This window comes from Arachis stenosperma, chromosome 1 (genome assembly GCF_014773155.1).
Source record: "Arachis stenosperma cultivar V10309 chromosome 1, arast.V10309.gnm1.PFL2, whole genome shotgun sequence".
NCBI lineage: Eukaryota > Viridiplantae > Streptophyta > Magnoliopsida > Fabales > Fabaceae > Arachis > Arachis stenosperma.
Window position 1 is genome coordinate 116,827,043 of NC_080377.1, and position 18,068 is coordinate 116,845,110.

The 18,068-nt window shown below is 31.6% G+C and overlaps 1 protein-coding gene across 1 annotated transcript; it reads right to left on the minus strand.

Annotated features, from left to right (window-relative positions):
* Positions 1–14,004: 14,004 nt before the first annotated feature.
* Positions 14,005–15,141, minus strand: LOC130960254 (pathogen-associated molecular patterns-induced protein A70-like). Its single transcript, XM_057885622.1, has one exon. The coding sequence runs from the start codon at positions 15,103–15,105 to the stop codon at positions 14,296–14,298; it is 810 nt and encodes a 269-aa protein (XP_057741605.1). The 5' UTR covers positions 15,106–15,141; the 3' UTR covers positions 14,005–14,295.
* Between the last annotated feature and the right edge of the window lie 2,927 nt (positions 15,142–18,068).

The window sequence follows — 18,068 nt, forward strand, 5'->3', positions numbered from 1 at the left end:
TTAAAATGAGATTAACGATTTTATAAGTAGAACAAAAAATTTTTAAAATTAGTCAAATCGATAGTCTCAATTTTTTAAATTGACATTAACCATTGATCAATAATTTAACAGTTCTTGATTATTCTTCAATCTTCTCTTTTTTATTGAAATCGCCAAACATAATTAACGATTTCTGTAAATATCATTATAAGACTCATATATGTGGATTATACATCTAAAATCTTATTTTCACGTATTACACAAATTTAATTGTAAGATGAAAAATAATTAGCAACATATATGGGCTGCTTGACTTTTCTTAGAAAAAAAAAATTATAAAATCTTAGTCCCAAATTTCAATCAGAAAATAATATCCCATAAGTAAAATGTTGTTTATGTTATTGTTGAAGTGGTCGTCCACTCGTCCTCGTAGTTTGGTTCATTTTTATTTTTCCTTGTCCTAGAATTCAGAAACGTGAAGTAATAACATTAGATATGTACAACTTTAGGTCGGTCCAGTCTATCTAGGCCCTAACCTTTACACTTCATCACGTATAGTGGCGGGTAAACAAATATAATTAAATATAGTTGAATTGTATTCCAAGAAAACGATTAGCATTGAAATGGCACGTGCATGCTGAAACCAAATGAACACACTCCTAAGAGTGTATATAGGATTGCCAATGCATATCTTATCTCCGAGTATTTAATTCGATCCAATCTATTTGAATAGAATAGACTATTTAATCTACTACAATTAATATAAAGATAAGATAATACAAATTTTATTTGTAAGTATTCAATTTGACTCAATCTGTTCGAATAGGATAGACTATCTAATTCACTATAGATAAGATAGAAATCGGTCTGGATATGTCTGTGGATAGAATATAGATTTAGAGTGTATTCTACTCTATTTTATTCGCATCCCATATATAATACGTATTTTGTGAAAATTAGGTATATAGGAGGTGAGAGTTGAATCTACAATTTTTTTCATGTAATGTCGTACAATAAGTAAGCAACTACTAAACTAGTTTGTATATTTATAAATTTAGTAATTTAGGATATTTGTATATTTATAAATTTAACATAAAATAAAAATAAAACAAAAAATTGATATTTTTACGAATATGATAGAGTAGGATAAGATTTAAAATTTTAAGATGCAGGTAGGATTAGGATTGAGAGATTCTCAATCTGCGAATAGGGTAGAATATAGTTTTAATAAAATTTTCTTACTCATTGCCAACCATAGGGTAGCGTTTGGAAGAGAAACAGAGACTCGGAGACAGAGACTGAGAGACAGAGATTTAATTAAGTCTCAGTATTGTGTTTAGTGAAAAATGTATAGAATTGAATTATGTCTCAGTATTTTGTTTGGTTCAAAATAAATACAGAGACTAAAATAAGTGAAATGACCAAATTATTCCTACTAATTAAAAGAAAAAAAACAAAAATAAAACCTTCACCCAATCCTCTAGACAACTATTTTTCCTTCCTCCTTTCTCAATCCCCAATGTCTCCCATCAGTTCACCCCATTCTGTCGCGTCACTCTCCTGCTTGGCGTCGAGTTCGCCGTCGACGAGGAAGCCTTGTCACCGTTTCTCCATTGCTTTGCATACGGTTCTCTCCCTTTGTCTCCCTCTCACTTTCGATCTCTGTCTCTCTCTTGCTCTCTCTCTCACTTTCGTCTGTTGGTTAGGGGATACTAGATAAGAGCAAATTGGTTGATATTGATACTAAAAACAGGGACTATCCTCCAAATAAGGTATGTAAGTTGATGATTACGATGTTTTTGACACCAAATTTTTTATTATTTGATGATGACACTGGTATGAGATAGTTAGCATCGTTGTCAACTTTGAATAAAGTTACAATTTAAAAAGTTATTTTCCATGGTGAGTACTTTTGAGTTTGTGGTGTTTGAAATTTAAGGGGAGAAAATAGTTACATGGTGATTGAGTTTTGGAGCACATAACCTAGTTATATGTTTGCTGTTTTTCATTGTTTTTCAAGAATCAAAATTGCTTGCAGTTGATATGCTTATTGCTTGAAATTCTTTTACTCTGCTAAATGTTTTCAATTATATCACTGAGAGCTAAAAAAGAAGATAATTTTGTTTCATTATAATTTTGTTAGTAGAAGTCGAATTTAATCAACTCAATTTTGAAGCGGACAAAATGTCACACTCATGGTTTGCTCTTCAACGTAATGCATGATTCTCAAACCACTGCAAACTGGGTTTGTGGTCAAGTTGAAATTTTTGTTCTCATTTCTTAGTTTGTTGTTTTGGTGTTTGCTCTTACATTAGTGTATATGGTGTGCCATATTTCAGTTGCTTGCTGGTAAATCATGTTCATACGTTTTCATACTTTTTTTGTCTTTATTTTGTGAATGCACATTATAATTCTTTTTTCATATGTTAAACCAGGTTTCAGTTATTTGTTTTGCTATGTGTTTTATCTATGATTTGTTTATCTTTATTTTTTCTATACTGTTGAATGCTAACTTTAACAGCTACAAAATAATTAAGTGTTAATTTTAACCTAACATTATTACTGATGGACTGGGAGAAGGGTCCTTCTCAGAGTCCATTGACGAGTCCTATTATTACTGTCTCAGTAGGTAGGTCTTGAATCTCTAAGCATGCTTTATTGAACCTCTCCATGTAGTCTCTAAGGGTCTCTCTGACCTCCTGTTTTACTCCGAATAGACTAGGTGCACGCTTGACCTTTTCTTTATGTATTGAGAATCACATGAGAAACTTACGCGAGAGGTCGTCAAAGATGGTAACCGACCTAGGGGAAGGCTATCGAACCACTTCATGGCTGCCATTATTAAAGTCGTCGGAAAGACCTTGCAGTGAGTAGTGTCCGATGCGTTGGCTAAGTACATCCGACTTTTGAATTTACTGAGGTGATGCTTCAGATAAGTTATCCTGTCAATAGGTTCATGTCAGGACTTTTGAAGTTCCTGGGAACTTTAGCCCTCATGATTTCCTTAGTGAACGGGTCTTCTTCCCCCAAAGGGGTATCCTCCCGATCTGCGCGAGAATCCTTATTTCAGAGGTTAGATTCTAGCTTCGAGAGCTTTTCTTCAACCTCTTTTCGTTGCTAGATTTCATTCTTTAGACTCATCTCCGCCTCACACTGTCGCTCCAGCTCTTGTTCTAGTTGCTTGAGTCGACCTTGGTGGCCATGTAGTAATCCCATGAGGTCAATGGAATGAGGTTGCCCCTCCTTTCCGGGCTTATGAATCTCAGAGGAGATTCTCTTTGATCCCTAAGCACCACCCTACGGTCCTTCCGTTCTTGATAGAGGTATTATTGCTTGGTTATTATTGGCCGCGTTCTGATGCTCTTGATCGAACTCAGATGCACTGTGCTCGTCTTTATGTTGGTCTTCTGCCATTGTGCGTTGATCTCTGGGTCCCCGACAACAGTGTCAATATTCCGGGGTTTACCTGAAATTGGGTGGTTGGGCTCAAATGAGAGGCCCAAACGCTGAAGGATGGAGGTCTCTGACTTATTCATGCTTGGGAGCTACCGTCCGAGTTGCACGTGTATGTTTGAATAGGTGGAGGGTGGTACCTGCAAGACTCTCCAATGCCTAAATTAGCAAGTGGTAAGCAGGTTTAAAGTGTTGGAACTTAAATGTACCTGAGTGCGTCAGGGTATTTATAGGAGATGGGCCAATAACCACCACTGAAATAGTTTCATTTCTGATGGTGGATAACGTTTCCTTTATCTTAGGGTTATTAGGATCTCTCTTCTAGAAGAGTGTGAAAGATATAAGGAGGCAGTTATTTACTTATGTTAATTGCCTTCATGTGTTGATTCCGACCTCTTAGGGAAGGTCAGACAAGTGGCGTGGGCCAATCTTTTCAGATTGGAACTTTTAACTGGATTGAGCCTGGCTAGTACTTTGGATCAGGGTATGAACACATACAAACAACATAAGCTCTACTACTGTGCAGTCAAGGTTAATGTCAAAATCTAACTTATGACTTATAAATTTTATATTACCATGAGGTATCTTGAGATTATTACCACGAGTGATTGCATCTCGAAGTATTCTTGAATTAGATGCAGATCCCTCCCATCCACTAAGTACATAAACAAAACTTATATATCGAAACTTATATATCGGATACACACTCCTAGGACATTGGTAATTTTATTCTTCCTTATTCGATATCTTGACTTATCAGACTCGGGGACTATCACCTTTATATAACTGCCATCTAATGCTCCCAAACAACCCTATAATCAACAAAAAATTACGATTTTTAGATTTAAAATCCTTCCAGGCTTAAAACAAATTATACATATAATCCATTTAGGTTTACCTTAAACTTTCTCCATGTTGGGTCTATGCAATCCTCTTCAACCGGTGAGGCCTTGGCGAATAACAAATTTTGCATACATATAATAGCCTTTAAAACCTTATTGAAATACTTACTAACTATTATTTTTCTAGACCTACAAAATCTAACTTTAGACTACGGTTTTTTTTTTTTGTGATGCGCTAAGATAATTAAAAAAGTTGCAACTTCTTATGGCAAGCTTACTTGACCATCCTCACGAAGTCCTCCTTAGACTTGAAGCAACTCACACAAATTAGTAAAGGCATTTATGTTCATTCTCAACTCCCAAATTCAATTCTCATCACTCTCACTAATAATACGTTATAAAGCATCACGTCTAATTCTACTATTTATCCTTCTGCCTAATGACACTTTTCCACTATTTCTATTCCTAAAGTACACAAATAATATAAGAACAAAGTTCAATATCAAATTATCATGCTTCAATCTCATCATTTCATAAAAAGAAACACATTATTTCATAATCTCCGACCATTCCATTCCTTCCTAACAAAATCATTTCATAAAAAATTTGCATAAACATTCAATTTAATTAAATCAAAAAATCTAAATTAGATATAATTATTCAATGCCTTTTTGTCAAATTTCACTAACTCTAGCGCCAAAAACAAAAGTTTTCATAAGTTAAAGAAGAACATTCAGATCATGATAACAATTTTTGAATGATGAGCAATTTATTTGTATAAATACTAAATAGTAGTAATAAAGATGAGAAAATTATGGTTAATATAATAATACATATTTTTTCCTTACATAATTCTATTGTATTAGCCACTATAACAGTATAAATTATCTAAAAGTGACAATCAAATATTTTATATTACCCTTTTTTTGGCTTGAGGAAATAAAAATAGAAGTTTAAATTGGGTTATTACATAGGTGAAGAGAATGTTGACTCTAATATGAAATCCAAATCAGCGTATACTTAAATACGAAATGCACCTATTAAAAAACTTTAATTTAAATTTAGTCAACTATGAGTATGAGCAGTTGGGCACACTTTCATATCCAATTCTAGCAAAGTTTGCAGTCCAATATTATTAAAAATCACACAAATTCTGTTATTTATTACTTAAACATATCTTATTGAATAAAATTATAAAAATTACAAACAAAAAATAATAATACATATTAGACTCTGTCTAAGATATAGCAGATAACCAGATAAGGGCATAGGACATTTTTGTTTCAATAAAAAATCAGCACACAAAACTAAGTTCATTAGAACACAAATTTAAATTATGCAACACACAAAAACAAAAAACATCGAAACAGAAAATAATCTGCAGAACACACTGAAATATACCCAAAATTTCAACAAGCAGAGCAGCTGAACTTTTCAATAAAAAATCATATAACATACAACTTCATATAAAATTACAACAAAAACAAACACAAATACAAAAGAGACGACAAGAAAAATGCAAATATGGAGGAGAAGAGAAGAGAAATAAAGGCTTCACGAGGATACCATGAACTAAAAAATGTGCCTACGAAAATGAAGGTGTGACAGTGACTAACCTTGCTCACGGTAGTTCGACGATTGCGATGACGAGGTAGTGGTCTTGTCAGCAGCGATGGGTAGCGGCAGCAGCTTCAGGGTCTTCGAGCTCCAAGGTTTGCGAAATGTGATTATATTAGAAGAAGAAAATCCTGATTATTTGATTTGGTCAAAGGGGCAAATTAGGAATTAGTTAATTAGAATGAGGTTATTTTGGACATAAATTATTATTTAAATTTCTATCTCTGTCTCCAAAAATTTTAATCCCATGTGTCCTTACTTTTTGGAGGTACTGAAATACTGAAAATTTGAAGACGGAGACTGAAATTTTAGTACCAGTCTCTAGACCAACAAACATAAAACTGAAAACCGAACATATCGAAACCAAAAAAACCGAAAAAAACTTGTTTTGCTATTTTTTCTGCGGTGCGGTTTGATTTTCGGTTCTTAACATGAAAACTCTAACCGAACCGAACCAAACCGGTTCGACCAAAAAACCCTAAAAACTACCAACCCCAGACCCCCACCCCCCAAACGAGTCCTAGTGTGCTGCTAAATGCTACTGTTGCGCGACTGCGTCCCTAGCCCACCCCAAATCCCCAATCGAAACATAACTCCCAAATCCCCAATGGAAACCTAACCAGTAACCACGCAACGCACCATATCTCGCCCTCTGCGCAGTGCGCACCCAGCCACGGAGCCAGCCAGCAGCCACCCACGTCCTTGAGTTCGAGACCGGCGGCACCGACGTTCCTCCCAAGTCCCACCACCTCGAAGCCTTCCTCCGAATCCCACCACCGAACAGAGCAGAGATCCCCCACCACCGGTGCACCACGAACACGGAGACCCAGATCAACACAACACCTCGCCAGTCGCCACCACCCACTGACCCAACAGGGCAACACAGCAGACAGCACCCACGATCAACATAGCACCTCGTCACCTCCACCCAGCAGCCGATTCAAGTGAATATGGAGCCCGAGCCATCTATTCAGGTAATGTTTAGTTGTTTACCATTCTTGTTCAGTTTAGGATTATTAGTTTATTGTTCAGGTTTTGTTCAGTTTATTCTTGATAATTTAGTATTGCTGGAATGCTAGTTAATAATTATTGATTTATTGTGCAGTTTATGTTGGTAATTTGGTCTTGCTTGTTATTGATTTCTTGTTCAGTTTAGGGTTATCAGTTTATTTTTCAGGTTTTGTTCACTTTATTCTTGATAATTTGGTATTGCTGGAATGCTGGTTATTGATTTTTTGTTTAGTTTATGTTGGTAATTTAGTCTTGCTTGTTATTGATTTCTTGTTCAGTTTAGGATTATTAGTTTATTGTTCAGGTTTTGTTCACTTTATTCTTGATAATTTTGTATTGTTGGAATGCTGTTTAATGGTTTATTGTTCAGTTTATGTTGATAATTTGGTCTTGCTTGTTATTGATTTCTTGTTCAGTTTAGGGTTATCAGTTTATTGTTCAGGTTTTGTTCACTTTATTTTTTATTGTTCAGTTTATTGCTCAATTTATTGTTCAGTTTATTGTTTCAGTTTATTGCTGGTTTCTATCCTTGATTTATTGTATTTGTTTATGTAGTTTATTGCTAGTTCCTATCTATAATGATGAACATTATGACTTGTTTAGCTTTCATTTATGTTTTCTGCCTTTATTTTGTATGTGCAGGTTTAGGGCTGATGTGATGGAAGTAGTTGCATCTTGGACAAAAATCTTATGCATTGACATCTCTCAAGGCCGCATACCAAATCATGTTGATGATGTTAAAGCTGAAACTAGTGAATTAGGAAATAAAGTTTTCTCTAGTTGGAGTGTACTTGACATTGGGATAGGCAATGATTTGCTTCTCCAAGAATTAGCTAAACAAGGGTATGGTATTTCTTGCGATGTTCTGCACTTTTAGTAATATATGCTCTATAATTCTTTTATATAAAAAAAGAGTAAAGAAAGATTTTGTAAAAGTTAGCAAATTTCTGAATTACTATTTATTATAACAAAATGTGTATTGTTGGAAATCGGAAGGCATGTGAATCTTGTGCCGTATAAATTTGTTCTTACACAAATATATTTAATTGCTAATTAAATGAGAATTCCATAGCATCAAAAGCAAGGTGTGAATATGTGAAAATCATGAAAAACAAAGATATATTCAAGTAAACAAAGAAAGTTGCTACATAAAGGTGGCATGGAAATGTATATACTATTATATGCTTTTTTGGAGGGAAGGTACACTTATAAGTACTTGGAAGTTCTGCCTATTGGTTTCTGAGAGATATCTGGGTTTTTTTATGTTGCATTGCACGTGTTATTAATCTTGTTCTTGCTACCTTTCCAAGTTCTTTGATTTGACTGGTATGGATTATAGTGAAGGAGCCATCAGCCTTGCTCAAAGTGTTGCTAATCGTGATGTATTTTTTTAATTGATTGAAAAATCGAACAAATCGAACCAAACCAAACTGATTTTAATTGGTTTGGTTTGGTTCAGATGGCTTCGATAAAAAAAACTGAACCGCAGTTTAATTACACGATCGGATTAGATCCCTTTTTTCTCAAAAACTGAACCAAATCGCACTGCGAACACCTCTATTATAGTCTCCCAGTCTCCGTCTCAATAACTCAAAACAAACACTACATTGGTATATATCGTGTGTACCGAAATATGTACTGCGTATATGTACCTACGTATTTCGCCACTTTGACGTAGACCAATACAAGAGAGGGTACCTACGTATTTCTAAAAGCTGCGTTTAGCTATTGCAATTAGGGTTGGTAATGGGTAGGGTAGGGTAGGATTTGAATCCAACTCTAACTTTTTCCATGGATTGAGAATATCCCAACTCTAACCTTATCCACTATTAATCCACAAGTACCCGACCCGACCCGCGGATTACAAAAAAGATAAAAAATTATTATATAACTTGATAATAATTTGAAATAGAACTGAATTTTATGTAAAAAAAAATATATTAAATTATCAATTAATAATTTTTTTATGGTTAAGGATCTTTTGCATTTAATGAGAAGTCTTTGGTTCAATATCTACTTAAAACATATTTTTATATAAGTATATAATATATCATATATATAATGGGGGTTGGTTAAGTAGGGTTAAAGTTCAACCCACACCCTATCTTAATGCCCACTGCGAATCGAATTGGCAATCTTACTTGACCGAGTAGAATCCCTCAAATTAGGTATTTACGGGTAAAATACATATTGCCATCCCTAATTATAATATATGGGATTTGGTTTAACTGTTTATAATTATTATTAAGTTTTGCTTTGACCATTTTTATAGTCACATTTTATATGTCGTGTTTCTATATAAAAAAAAACATGATTGTATGTGCTGTTTATTTCCTTTCTCACAATGAAATTAGCTTACATAAGATAACTTTTCTTTTTTTTTTTCTTTTTTACTTAGTAAAATGATTCTTCTAAAATTTTCATGATGTATATGGATTAAGTTAATATTTTTTATAAAAAAATTTAAGAATTAGTAAAATTTATTATTTTTTATTAATATTTTTAGTTATTTGTTTAAATTTTTTTAATTTAATAATTTAACAACATACTTTAAATTTATATTTTTAAACGTTGTTGATTAATTACCAATTAAAAATAATAAATCTTGCAAATCCTCTAATATTCCTCCTGATAAATTTTATACTTAAAAAGTCGAAATGAATTAATATTCACTAGAATCGACTAAGACAAACAAGGTTTAAAGAATCTTAAATCATTGGACCACATATAATTAATAAATAAATAAGATCAATAATCCTGAAATCTTAGCTATATACTTGTCATTTTACCTAGTTATACAAAATTCACTCATTGCATGGGTGATTATATAGAATAGAAAAGTAGCAGTAACAATAATATATGATTGACAACTTTTTTTTTTGGGTTTATAAAGGAGGATATGATTGACAACTTGCGTCTATAGTTCTAAGAGTAAAAGAAGGGGGCTGAAGCCCAATTATATGTTTATTCTCCTTGCTTTCTTTAGCCCATCTTTTGGGCCTGGAACACTACGTATTACTTTCTTGGATGTAGGAGACTAATAAAATTGGGCCGATGCTCAAATAGATTCTGCTGATCATAGCCCACTAGGTTTTGCGGTCGAGAATCGGATTTGAGTAAACCATGAAAATCCACGTGATGTTGGAGATTCAGTCCTAGGATTTGTTTGGAAAATTTTAAAAGTAACTTTTTTTAATTTTTGAATTATAAAAAGTAGCAGTATTAATGTTTGGTATAATTTTTTAAATTAAATTCCAGCTTTCTAAAAAGCTATTTAAAAATTTATAAAGAAGTTAAAAAAAATGACTTCTCTCATAATACTACTACTTTTTATCATATTTTTATAAAATAAGTACTTTTAAAACTAAAAATTCAAATAAAAATAATTTATTTATAAGTTACTTTTAATATAGTCATTTATTACTTAAGTTATTTTTTCAAAAGTAACTTAATTAAATTATTTTCTCAAACTGAGTCTTAGTTTGATAAAGTTTTTACTTTTCAAAAGTAGCTTATAAAAGTTAACTTTTAAAAGATAGTTTTTTAAAAATTATAGCATTTATGTTTAGTAAATCAAATCAAAAATAGCTTTTAATAAACATAAGCATATCAATTGTGTTTGGTAAACTAATTTTTAAAATTTAAAAATATTATAATAGACATAAATGTAAGCATTAAATTTGAAAATTAGTTAACATGTGAGATTATATTAAATTTTTAAATTTTGAAAAGTACAAGTCAATTTTAAAAAGCTCTATCTTAAGTGCTTTCAAGAATATCCCAATCTTTTAAAAACTGCAAGTATAAGCACATAATCTTTTTGATTTACCAAACACAAAATGAAGAATTTAAACTTTTAAAAAATACAAAAGCATCTTTTTAAAAAATTTTATCAAACTAAACCTCAATGTGACACAGGGGCGGAGCCACATTATGAACAAGGGGGGCAATGGCCCCCCCAAACTAATAAGGTGTATGTATAAGTTTTTAATTTTTTAGGTTAACCCTTTTTTAATTTTTAATTTTTCTTTTTTCTTAACTTATATTTTTCATGTTAGCCCCTCCCAAAATAATTTCTAACTCCGCCCCTGATGTGACAGGATTCTAAGATCCTTGGATATCAGAGTCATGCAGCAGAAAGTAACAGTAAAGAAACTAAATTGAGCAGAGAGGAATCAGAATCTGGAATAGCTAAAGCAGAGAGAGAATAGCCACAGCTCTAGACTGAAAACTGTTATACCAGAATTCAGAAATGTCACACTCTAACAAACTAACAACCTGACACACTATCTCAGTTAGTTTAACTAGCTATACTCCAATAGTCCAATACACTGAATAATATGTGTCTGAAAAATAAATAAATAAATAAATAAATATTTTATTAAAAAAATATATAAACAACGAGGTATTTACAAAATTACATTAGGAGACACATTTCGAATGCTAAAGGTATAAATGAAAAACGAATATATTTTGGCGTTTGAGATTCTATTCTGTGTAGCTGGATGACATCAAGTCATATTTTAGGTGCACTTAAAATATGTATTAAGACAAAAATTGAGTACTAAACACTCGAAATAATACAATTTTATAAATATCTCATCATTTATATATTTTTATAAATAAAATATTTAAATAAAAAAAATCTGCGTTTGTGCCTTGTGAAGCAGACTTCATACATAATATCAAATATTTTTCTTTTTCGTTCTAATATTTTTATACACTACAATGGTAAAAATACATGATTTTTTTGTATAATGTGTATAATAGGTTATATGAGTTAAAAAATAAACATCACCTATATTACTCAGAATAACCATTCGAATACTAGGGATAATAAACATTTTATGTCATCAAACCACTCATCTCAAAAGTTAAGGTTCACCAAGGATCAAATTCTTGATCTTTTGGATCTAGAGTTTCTATACCATATCATGATACTATTTATCCCAAAAGTTTAAACTGATGAAAAAAGGTAATACTAATGATTATATCTCTAATACTGAATCGGACATCCCTAAACCCCTATTGTACACATTGTACAAATATTTCATTGGCTCCTTATACTTCCTTTTTAAGAAAAGAAAAGAATAGATATATTTGCATTGTCTATTTAATCCAAGTGAATTATTTTTATTTTTTAACGATGTTATACGTACATTAAAATTTAATTATTAACTATTTTTTTATAAATATATAATGATTAATTTTTCTGATGTGGTACACATCTAGCTACTATCTTGACAAGACAAAATTAGCTGTGTGATTAGAATAGAATCAACAGAGTTTCTATTTTTCATGCAAACTTATCCAAATATCATAGTAGTCCCATGCATCCATCATCTTTCTCAAAGCACACAACTTTTTTGGATAATTATAATAAAGTTGTTCCGAAGGAGCACGCATGCAGAAATCTATGACCTACTGCATGTATTTACAAGCACAACAAATAACATAATTAAGCTAATTTTAAGAGATATCTAGTATTCTTCAATATAATCATCAAGAGATTATAATTTAAGTTCCTCCACCTTCTATCACATGCTTGATGCTTTACATACATATCTCAATCAGTCTTTTTATAATTTAAATACCGTGAAAATCTTTACTAACCAGTAACCATTAACATATTTTTAATTCATGATTTAACATGCTTATTTTCTACCATAGTTGTCCTAAACCTTTATTCTTGTAGCGTATGGAGACACAATTTAAATATACATACTTATTTCGATTTCTTTTGCTGATCACAATGCAACATTGTATAAAAAGGCTTTTAATTAATTGGTAGAGAAAAAGAAGGGATGAAATGACAAATGATAATCAAAATTCATAATCTAAACGCAAAATACACATCAAATCCGAAATTAAAGTTTCTTTTATATTCTTTAGAGAAAAGGTAAATATCAATTATTAGTTGAAAAAATTAGAATAAAGTATAGTTTTTGTCCCAACGTTTGTGGTAAGTTCTATTTGTGTCCCTAACGTTTAAATTGTCTTATTTGTATCCCTAAGATTTATAAAAGTGATTCAATGTTATCCTACTATATATCAATTATATTAACAAATCAGATTATATTTTTCAATTATTCTCACTCAATTAGGTCTCATTTGAATGTGTCCGATTTTAATATTATACCCATTATTTGTGTTTAGATTCAATTATGTCCTTAGAAAAGTAAATTATGTAAATGTTGTAGGAATTAATTTCAACTTTTGATGAGATATTTTTTGGAGTGGATCATCGATTTTATCCCAAACATTTGTATTCTAACTTCGAGAAGAGATTTTTAAAACTCAAACTAAAGCATTCATGATGTGTAATTGACGGCAAGATAACATTAAATCACTTTTATAAACGTTCGGAATACAAATATGACGATTTAAACATTAGGGGCACAAATAGGATTTACTCCATACGTTGGAGATAAAAACAATACTTTACTCAAAAAATTAAGGGAGCCATTTAGATAAATACGCTTAAAACGTCTTTTTTTAAAGATATTTTTAAATAATTAAAATTCAATACATATAATTTATTAAATTATATTATTTTTATTAAAATTATATCAGATAAATTGATTTGGCCAAAAAATTGATAAATTACACATTGAATCAGTCTAAATTAATATTTTTTATAAAAAATAATTACAATATCTCTGTTATAAAAAATGACTAAAATATTTTTATTATATATATATATTGAGAACTCTAAATTTTAACCCTTTTCTTTTTTCTGTATCGTTATAGGGTTAGAATTTAGGGTTTTCAAAATTAAAAATATATATAATAAGAATATTTTAGTCATTTTCTATAATAAGGTTATTATAGTCATTTTTATAAAAAAATATTAAGTTAGATCGGTTTAAAGTTTGGTTCACCGATTTTCCGGCTAAATTAATTTTTCTGAACTAATTTTGACAAAAATAATATAATTTAATTGATTATATGTATTAAATTTTAACTAATAAAAAAATATTTTTAAAATAATATATTTTAAGTATGTTTAGCAGAGTGTCCTCCAAAATTAATCATATTAACTTTCTAAGTACTCTTAAAATATGCAGAGAACTAATAATATAGGTATTATAGGACAAGTTCATTAGAAGAAGATACTTTAATTTTATTACTGATCATACAATACAATCTGATATATAGAAGCACCTATAATTAATCATCATCAACATAATCCTACTCTCATTAATTTGATCTGGTACAATAATAACTTCACCCAACTATGTATCTCTCTATGAAGAGTGAAGACACACAATTACTAATGGTGTAGAAGGGTAGTTTAGTCTTTTCCCCGACGCAAATAAGACAAAATACGTTACTCGCTGAGCATCGCACATTGCATCATCAATGGCGGAATCCAAAAGCGTCATAGTTGAGTTCAGTTTCCTCTGAGCATCTCTCTGTAACGGAGAATGGAATCAACCCTCTGCAGCCTCAGCTGCTTCTTGAACCTGTTTATGAAATCGTCCGCTTTCGCGTCAACCTCCTCGTCTTCACCCGTCGACTCCCTCGTCGTCGCCGGCCTCCGCCTCTCCACCGACTCCTCATCTTCCACCCGCGCGCTATGCCCCCTCTCGCTCGCTGATTTCCTCATCTCAGCATCCTTCCGACTCGGATCCGAACCCGAACCACTTGCCTCGGCTGGTTCGGGTTCTTCTTCTCCTCTGTAGAGGCGCGAGAAGTTCATAGACTGAAGGCGCTGCAACAGCGACGGAGTTCGTCTCAGCTGCGGTACTTCTTTCGGTTTCTCCGGCTCTTCGGATTCCGGTTGGTTGGTTTGGGCCTGGGCCTGGGCCTGGGACTGGTTATGATCTGTTTTTTCTGCATGTGATGTTTCCGTGGTTTCGTGTTTGTGGAAGCTGAAATTGAAGGACCTGACTCGTTCCAAAAGCGAGGATGTTCGAACGAGTTGAGGCTGAGTGAACTCGCCGGGTTCGGCAGTACTCGGCGTTGTGTCGTAGGTGTATTGATGAGTGAGTCTGAAGGATCTGACTCGTTGCAGGAGGGAGGGTGAGCGAGTGAAAGGGTGTTGGAGTTCATGTTCTTGAATTCGGTTGTTGTTGGGGGAGGAGGTGAAGCGGGAGGTGATGGCAATGGTGCCAATGACGAGGTTGACAAAGATGAAGATGGAAGAAGGTGTTAACCAGCTGGCTATGAGAAGCGTCACTGAAGCTGTTGGTTCTGCCATGGATGCTGTATGTGAAGAGTGAATGAGGTGAAAAAAAAGGTTGAAGAAATTTATAAGTGATGATGAGATGAGTGGTAAGGTGCCATGGTTGACGTTTACTTCTTGTAGCAGTTTGTCGTTTTCTGTTATTTTGTTTATACGTTAAGCGGCTCTTTATTATTTCAAAGATGCTATTTTTATATTAAAATTAGTCATAAATATATATTATTAAATTTATTTTTAATATATATTTTATATTAATAAATAACTTTAAAAATTAATTTTATTGTATGCATAACATAATTGTTATTATTTAGATTTATCACCATCAACTCATTCTTTACTCTTGGATTTGGGAGACTTACTTACTGTGTTTTTTCTTAAAATGTGTTGTAACTTGAAAGTATTTATTTCAGTATTTTAAAAGCAAATTTATGAAAATTGTTTTTTGCTTAAAGAAGAAAACTAAACATGTGCTTTTGTTTGTATTGTATGTATGTCTTCGTGCAATGGTTGATGTGTATGTTCCAAGCAATTATTATATTTTAAATAATGAAATGTATATCTTTAATTTACTAGTTGTTATATTAACTGGAATTTCTTATTTCTTAATGTTGGAACATGGGATTTAATTTTATTAGCGACATATTTAATTTGTTGTTGTTTTGGATCTGACTACTTTACTCATAAAATAGTAGTTAGATTGAGTAGGTGCGGTTGAATACAAAGTTTTCTCCAATTTAGCAGACATAGCTTCGAGTTAGATAGGATAGTAGACTTGATATTAAGACTAAAATTCTGGAACCCATATTAATATTTTGAGAAAATTTTACTCCTGAGGTATTAAAATTCTTTTTTTCTCTATCTTATAAAAAAGTCATTTAAATAAAGACGATTAAAATATATTTTTTTAAAGATATTTTTTATTAATAATTAAAATTTAACATATATAATCGATTAAATCATGTTATTTTTGTCAAAATTACGCTAGATAAATTGATTTAACCAAAAAAAATAGTGAATCAAATCTTGAACTGATCTAAATTAATATTATTATTTTATAAAAAATGACTACAATACGCATATTATAGAAAATGATTAAAATACTCTTATTATATATATATATATATATATATATATATATATATATATATAATAGAAACATTTTAGTCATTTTTTATAATAAGGTATTGTAGTCATTTTCTATAAAAAATAATATTAATTTAGACCAATTCAAAATTTGATTCACCATTTTTTGGTCAAATCAATTTATCTAATCTAATTTTGACAAAAATAACACAATTTAATGGATTATATGTGTTAAATTTTAATTATTAAAAAATATCTTTATAAAAAGACGTTTTCAGTGTCTTTATTTGAGTGGCTCCCTTATAAATGTATATTCATCTCTCTTCTAACTTTTAAAAAACTTCCTCTTTAATCCATTTTAAACTTTTTTGTGGTAACTAATATTAACTTTATTTATTTTTTAAGAATTTAAAAAAAAAACTATTAACAAATTTTTTTATCATTAAATTTTGCTTATCAAAATATCTTTTAATAAATTATTCTTTTATTAATTAAATTATATTTTTAAAAAAATTTAATAATTATACTAACCCTTCAATAATTTTTTAATTATTAAATTATAATTTTACTAAAATTTTCGCTAACAATTTTTTTATATTTTACTATTAATTTGTTGATATCTATATATACTATTTTAAAATTAAATAAAAAATTTTAGTACGATTATTTTTCAATATCAATATATATTAATTGTTATACATATTAACAGTGATAAAATTTTTTATTTAATATTAAAATAATATATATTGATATCAAAAAATTAATAATAAATATAAAAATAATTATTAAATTTTTTTAATAAAATCATAATTTAATAATTAAAAAATTATTGAAGGTTAGGAATCTTAGAAAAAAATAATTTAATTATTAATTTTTTTGAAAATATTTTAGTAAAAATATAATTTAATAAAAAAATAATTTATTAAAGGGTATTTTGCTAAGCAAAATTTAATAATAAAAAATAAAATTTTGTTAATGGATATTTTTTAAATTTTTTTTAAAATGGATAAAGTTAACATTAGGGATGGCAAAATTCCCCGAGACGCGGGGATCCCTGCGGGGACTGCCCCGAATGGGGATCCGATTGTGGGGAATTTTCCCCGTGGGGATGGGGATGGGGGACAAAATTCCCCCGAAGCAGGCGTGGGGACCCGAGCGGGGATCCCCGCCCCGTCCCCGCTATTCCCCGAAATTCATGAATTTCCTGAATTATTCTTAATAGTTTATTTCTCATATATGTTTTTTAGTCATTTCTCACATAGACATATATATAGAAACCCAAAACTCCTAATCTTTATTTGCATAACCCTTCTTCAATTCAGAGATCTCAAAGGTTGTCCATACTCTATCCAACCTCTCTGCAGCCACCCCCTCGTCACCCTTCTCACCACATCGTCACACCTCACCGTGCCCTCACTCTTATCGTGTTGTAATTTCTATTCGCGGCGTTCCTTTTCGTAATTTTGCCGTTGTGTTCATTCTTCTCTCTGTTGCCACGTCTCCCACCTCGTCCACTGTTTTGTCCTTTGGCTCGTCGTTGCGTCCCCCCATTGTGTTATTTCGAAAGAAGTTACCATCGTGTCATTTAGAGTTTTTGTATAAAATCTTGCAGTTTTTGTATAAGATAGATACTTGCAGCTCTATTCATATAGAAATTAATAATTAGTTAGAACTATTATGTAGATGGGGAATGGGGTCCCCGCGGGGAATGGGGCCCCGTGGGGAATGGGGATGGGGAGCAATATTCCCCCACGGCGGGGAATGGGGCGGGGATGGGGAGCAAATCTGAGGGCGGGGATGGGGAGCAGGGAGGCTTCCCCCGCCCCCGCCCCGCCCCATTGACATCCCTAGTTAACATTAGTTAGCACAAAAAATTTATGAGCAATGCTAGGGAC

Excerpts from the sequence above, each read along its gene's own strand:
- LOC130960254 (XM_057885622.1), bottom strand. The coding sequence starts at position 15,105 with ATGGCAGAACCAACAGCTTCAGTGACGCTTCTCATAGCCAGCTGGTTA.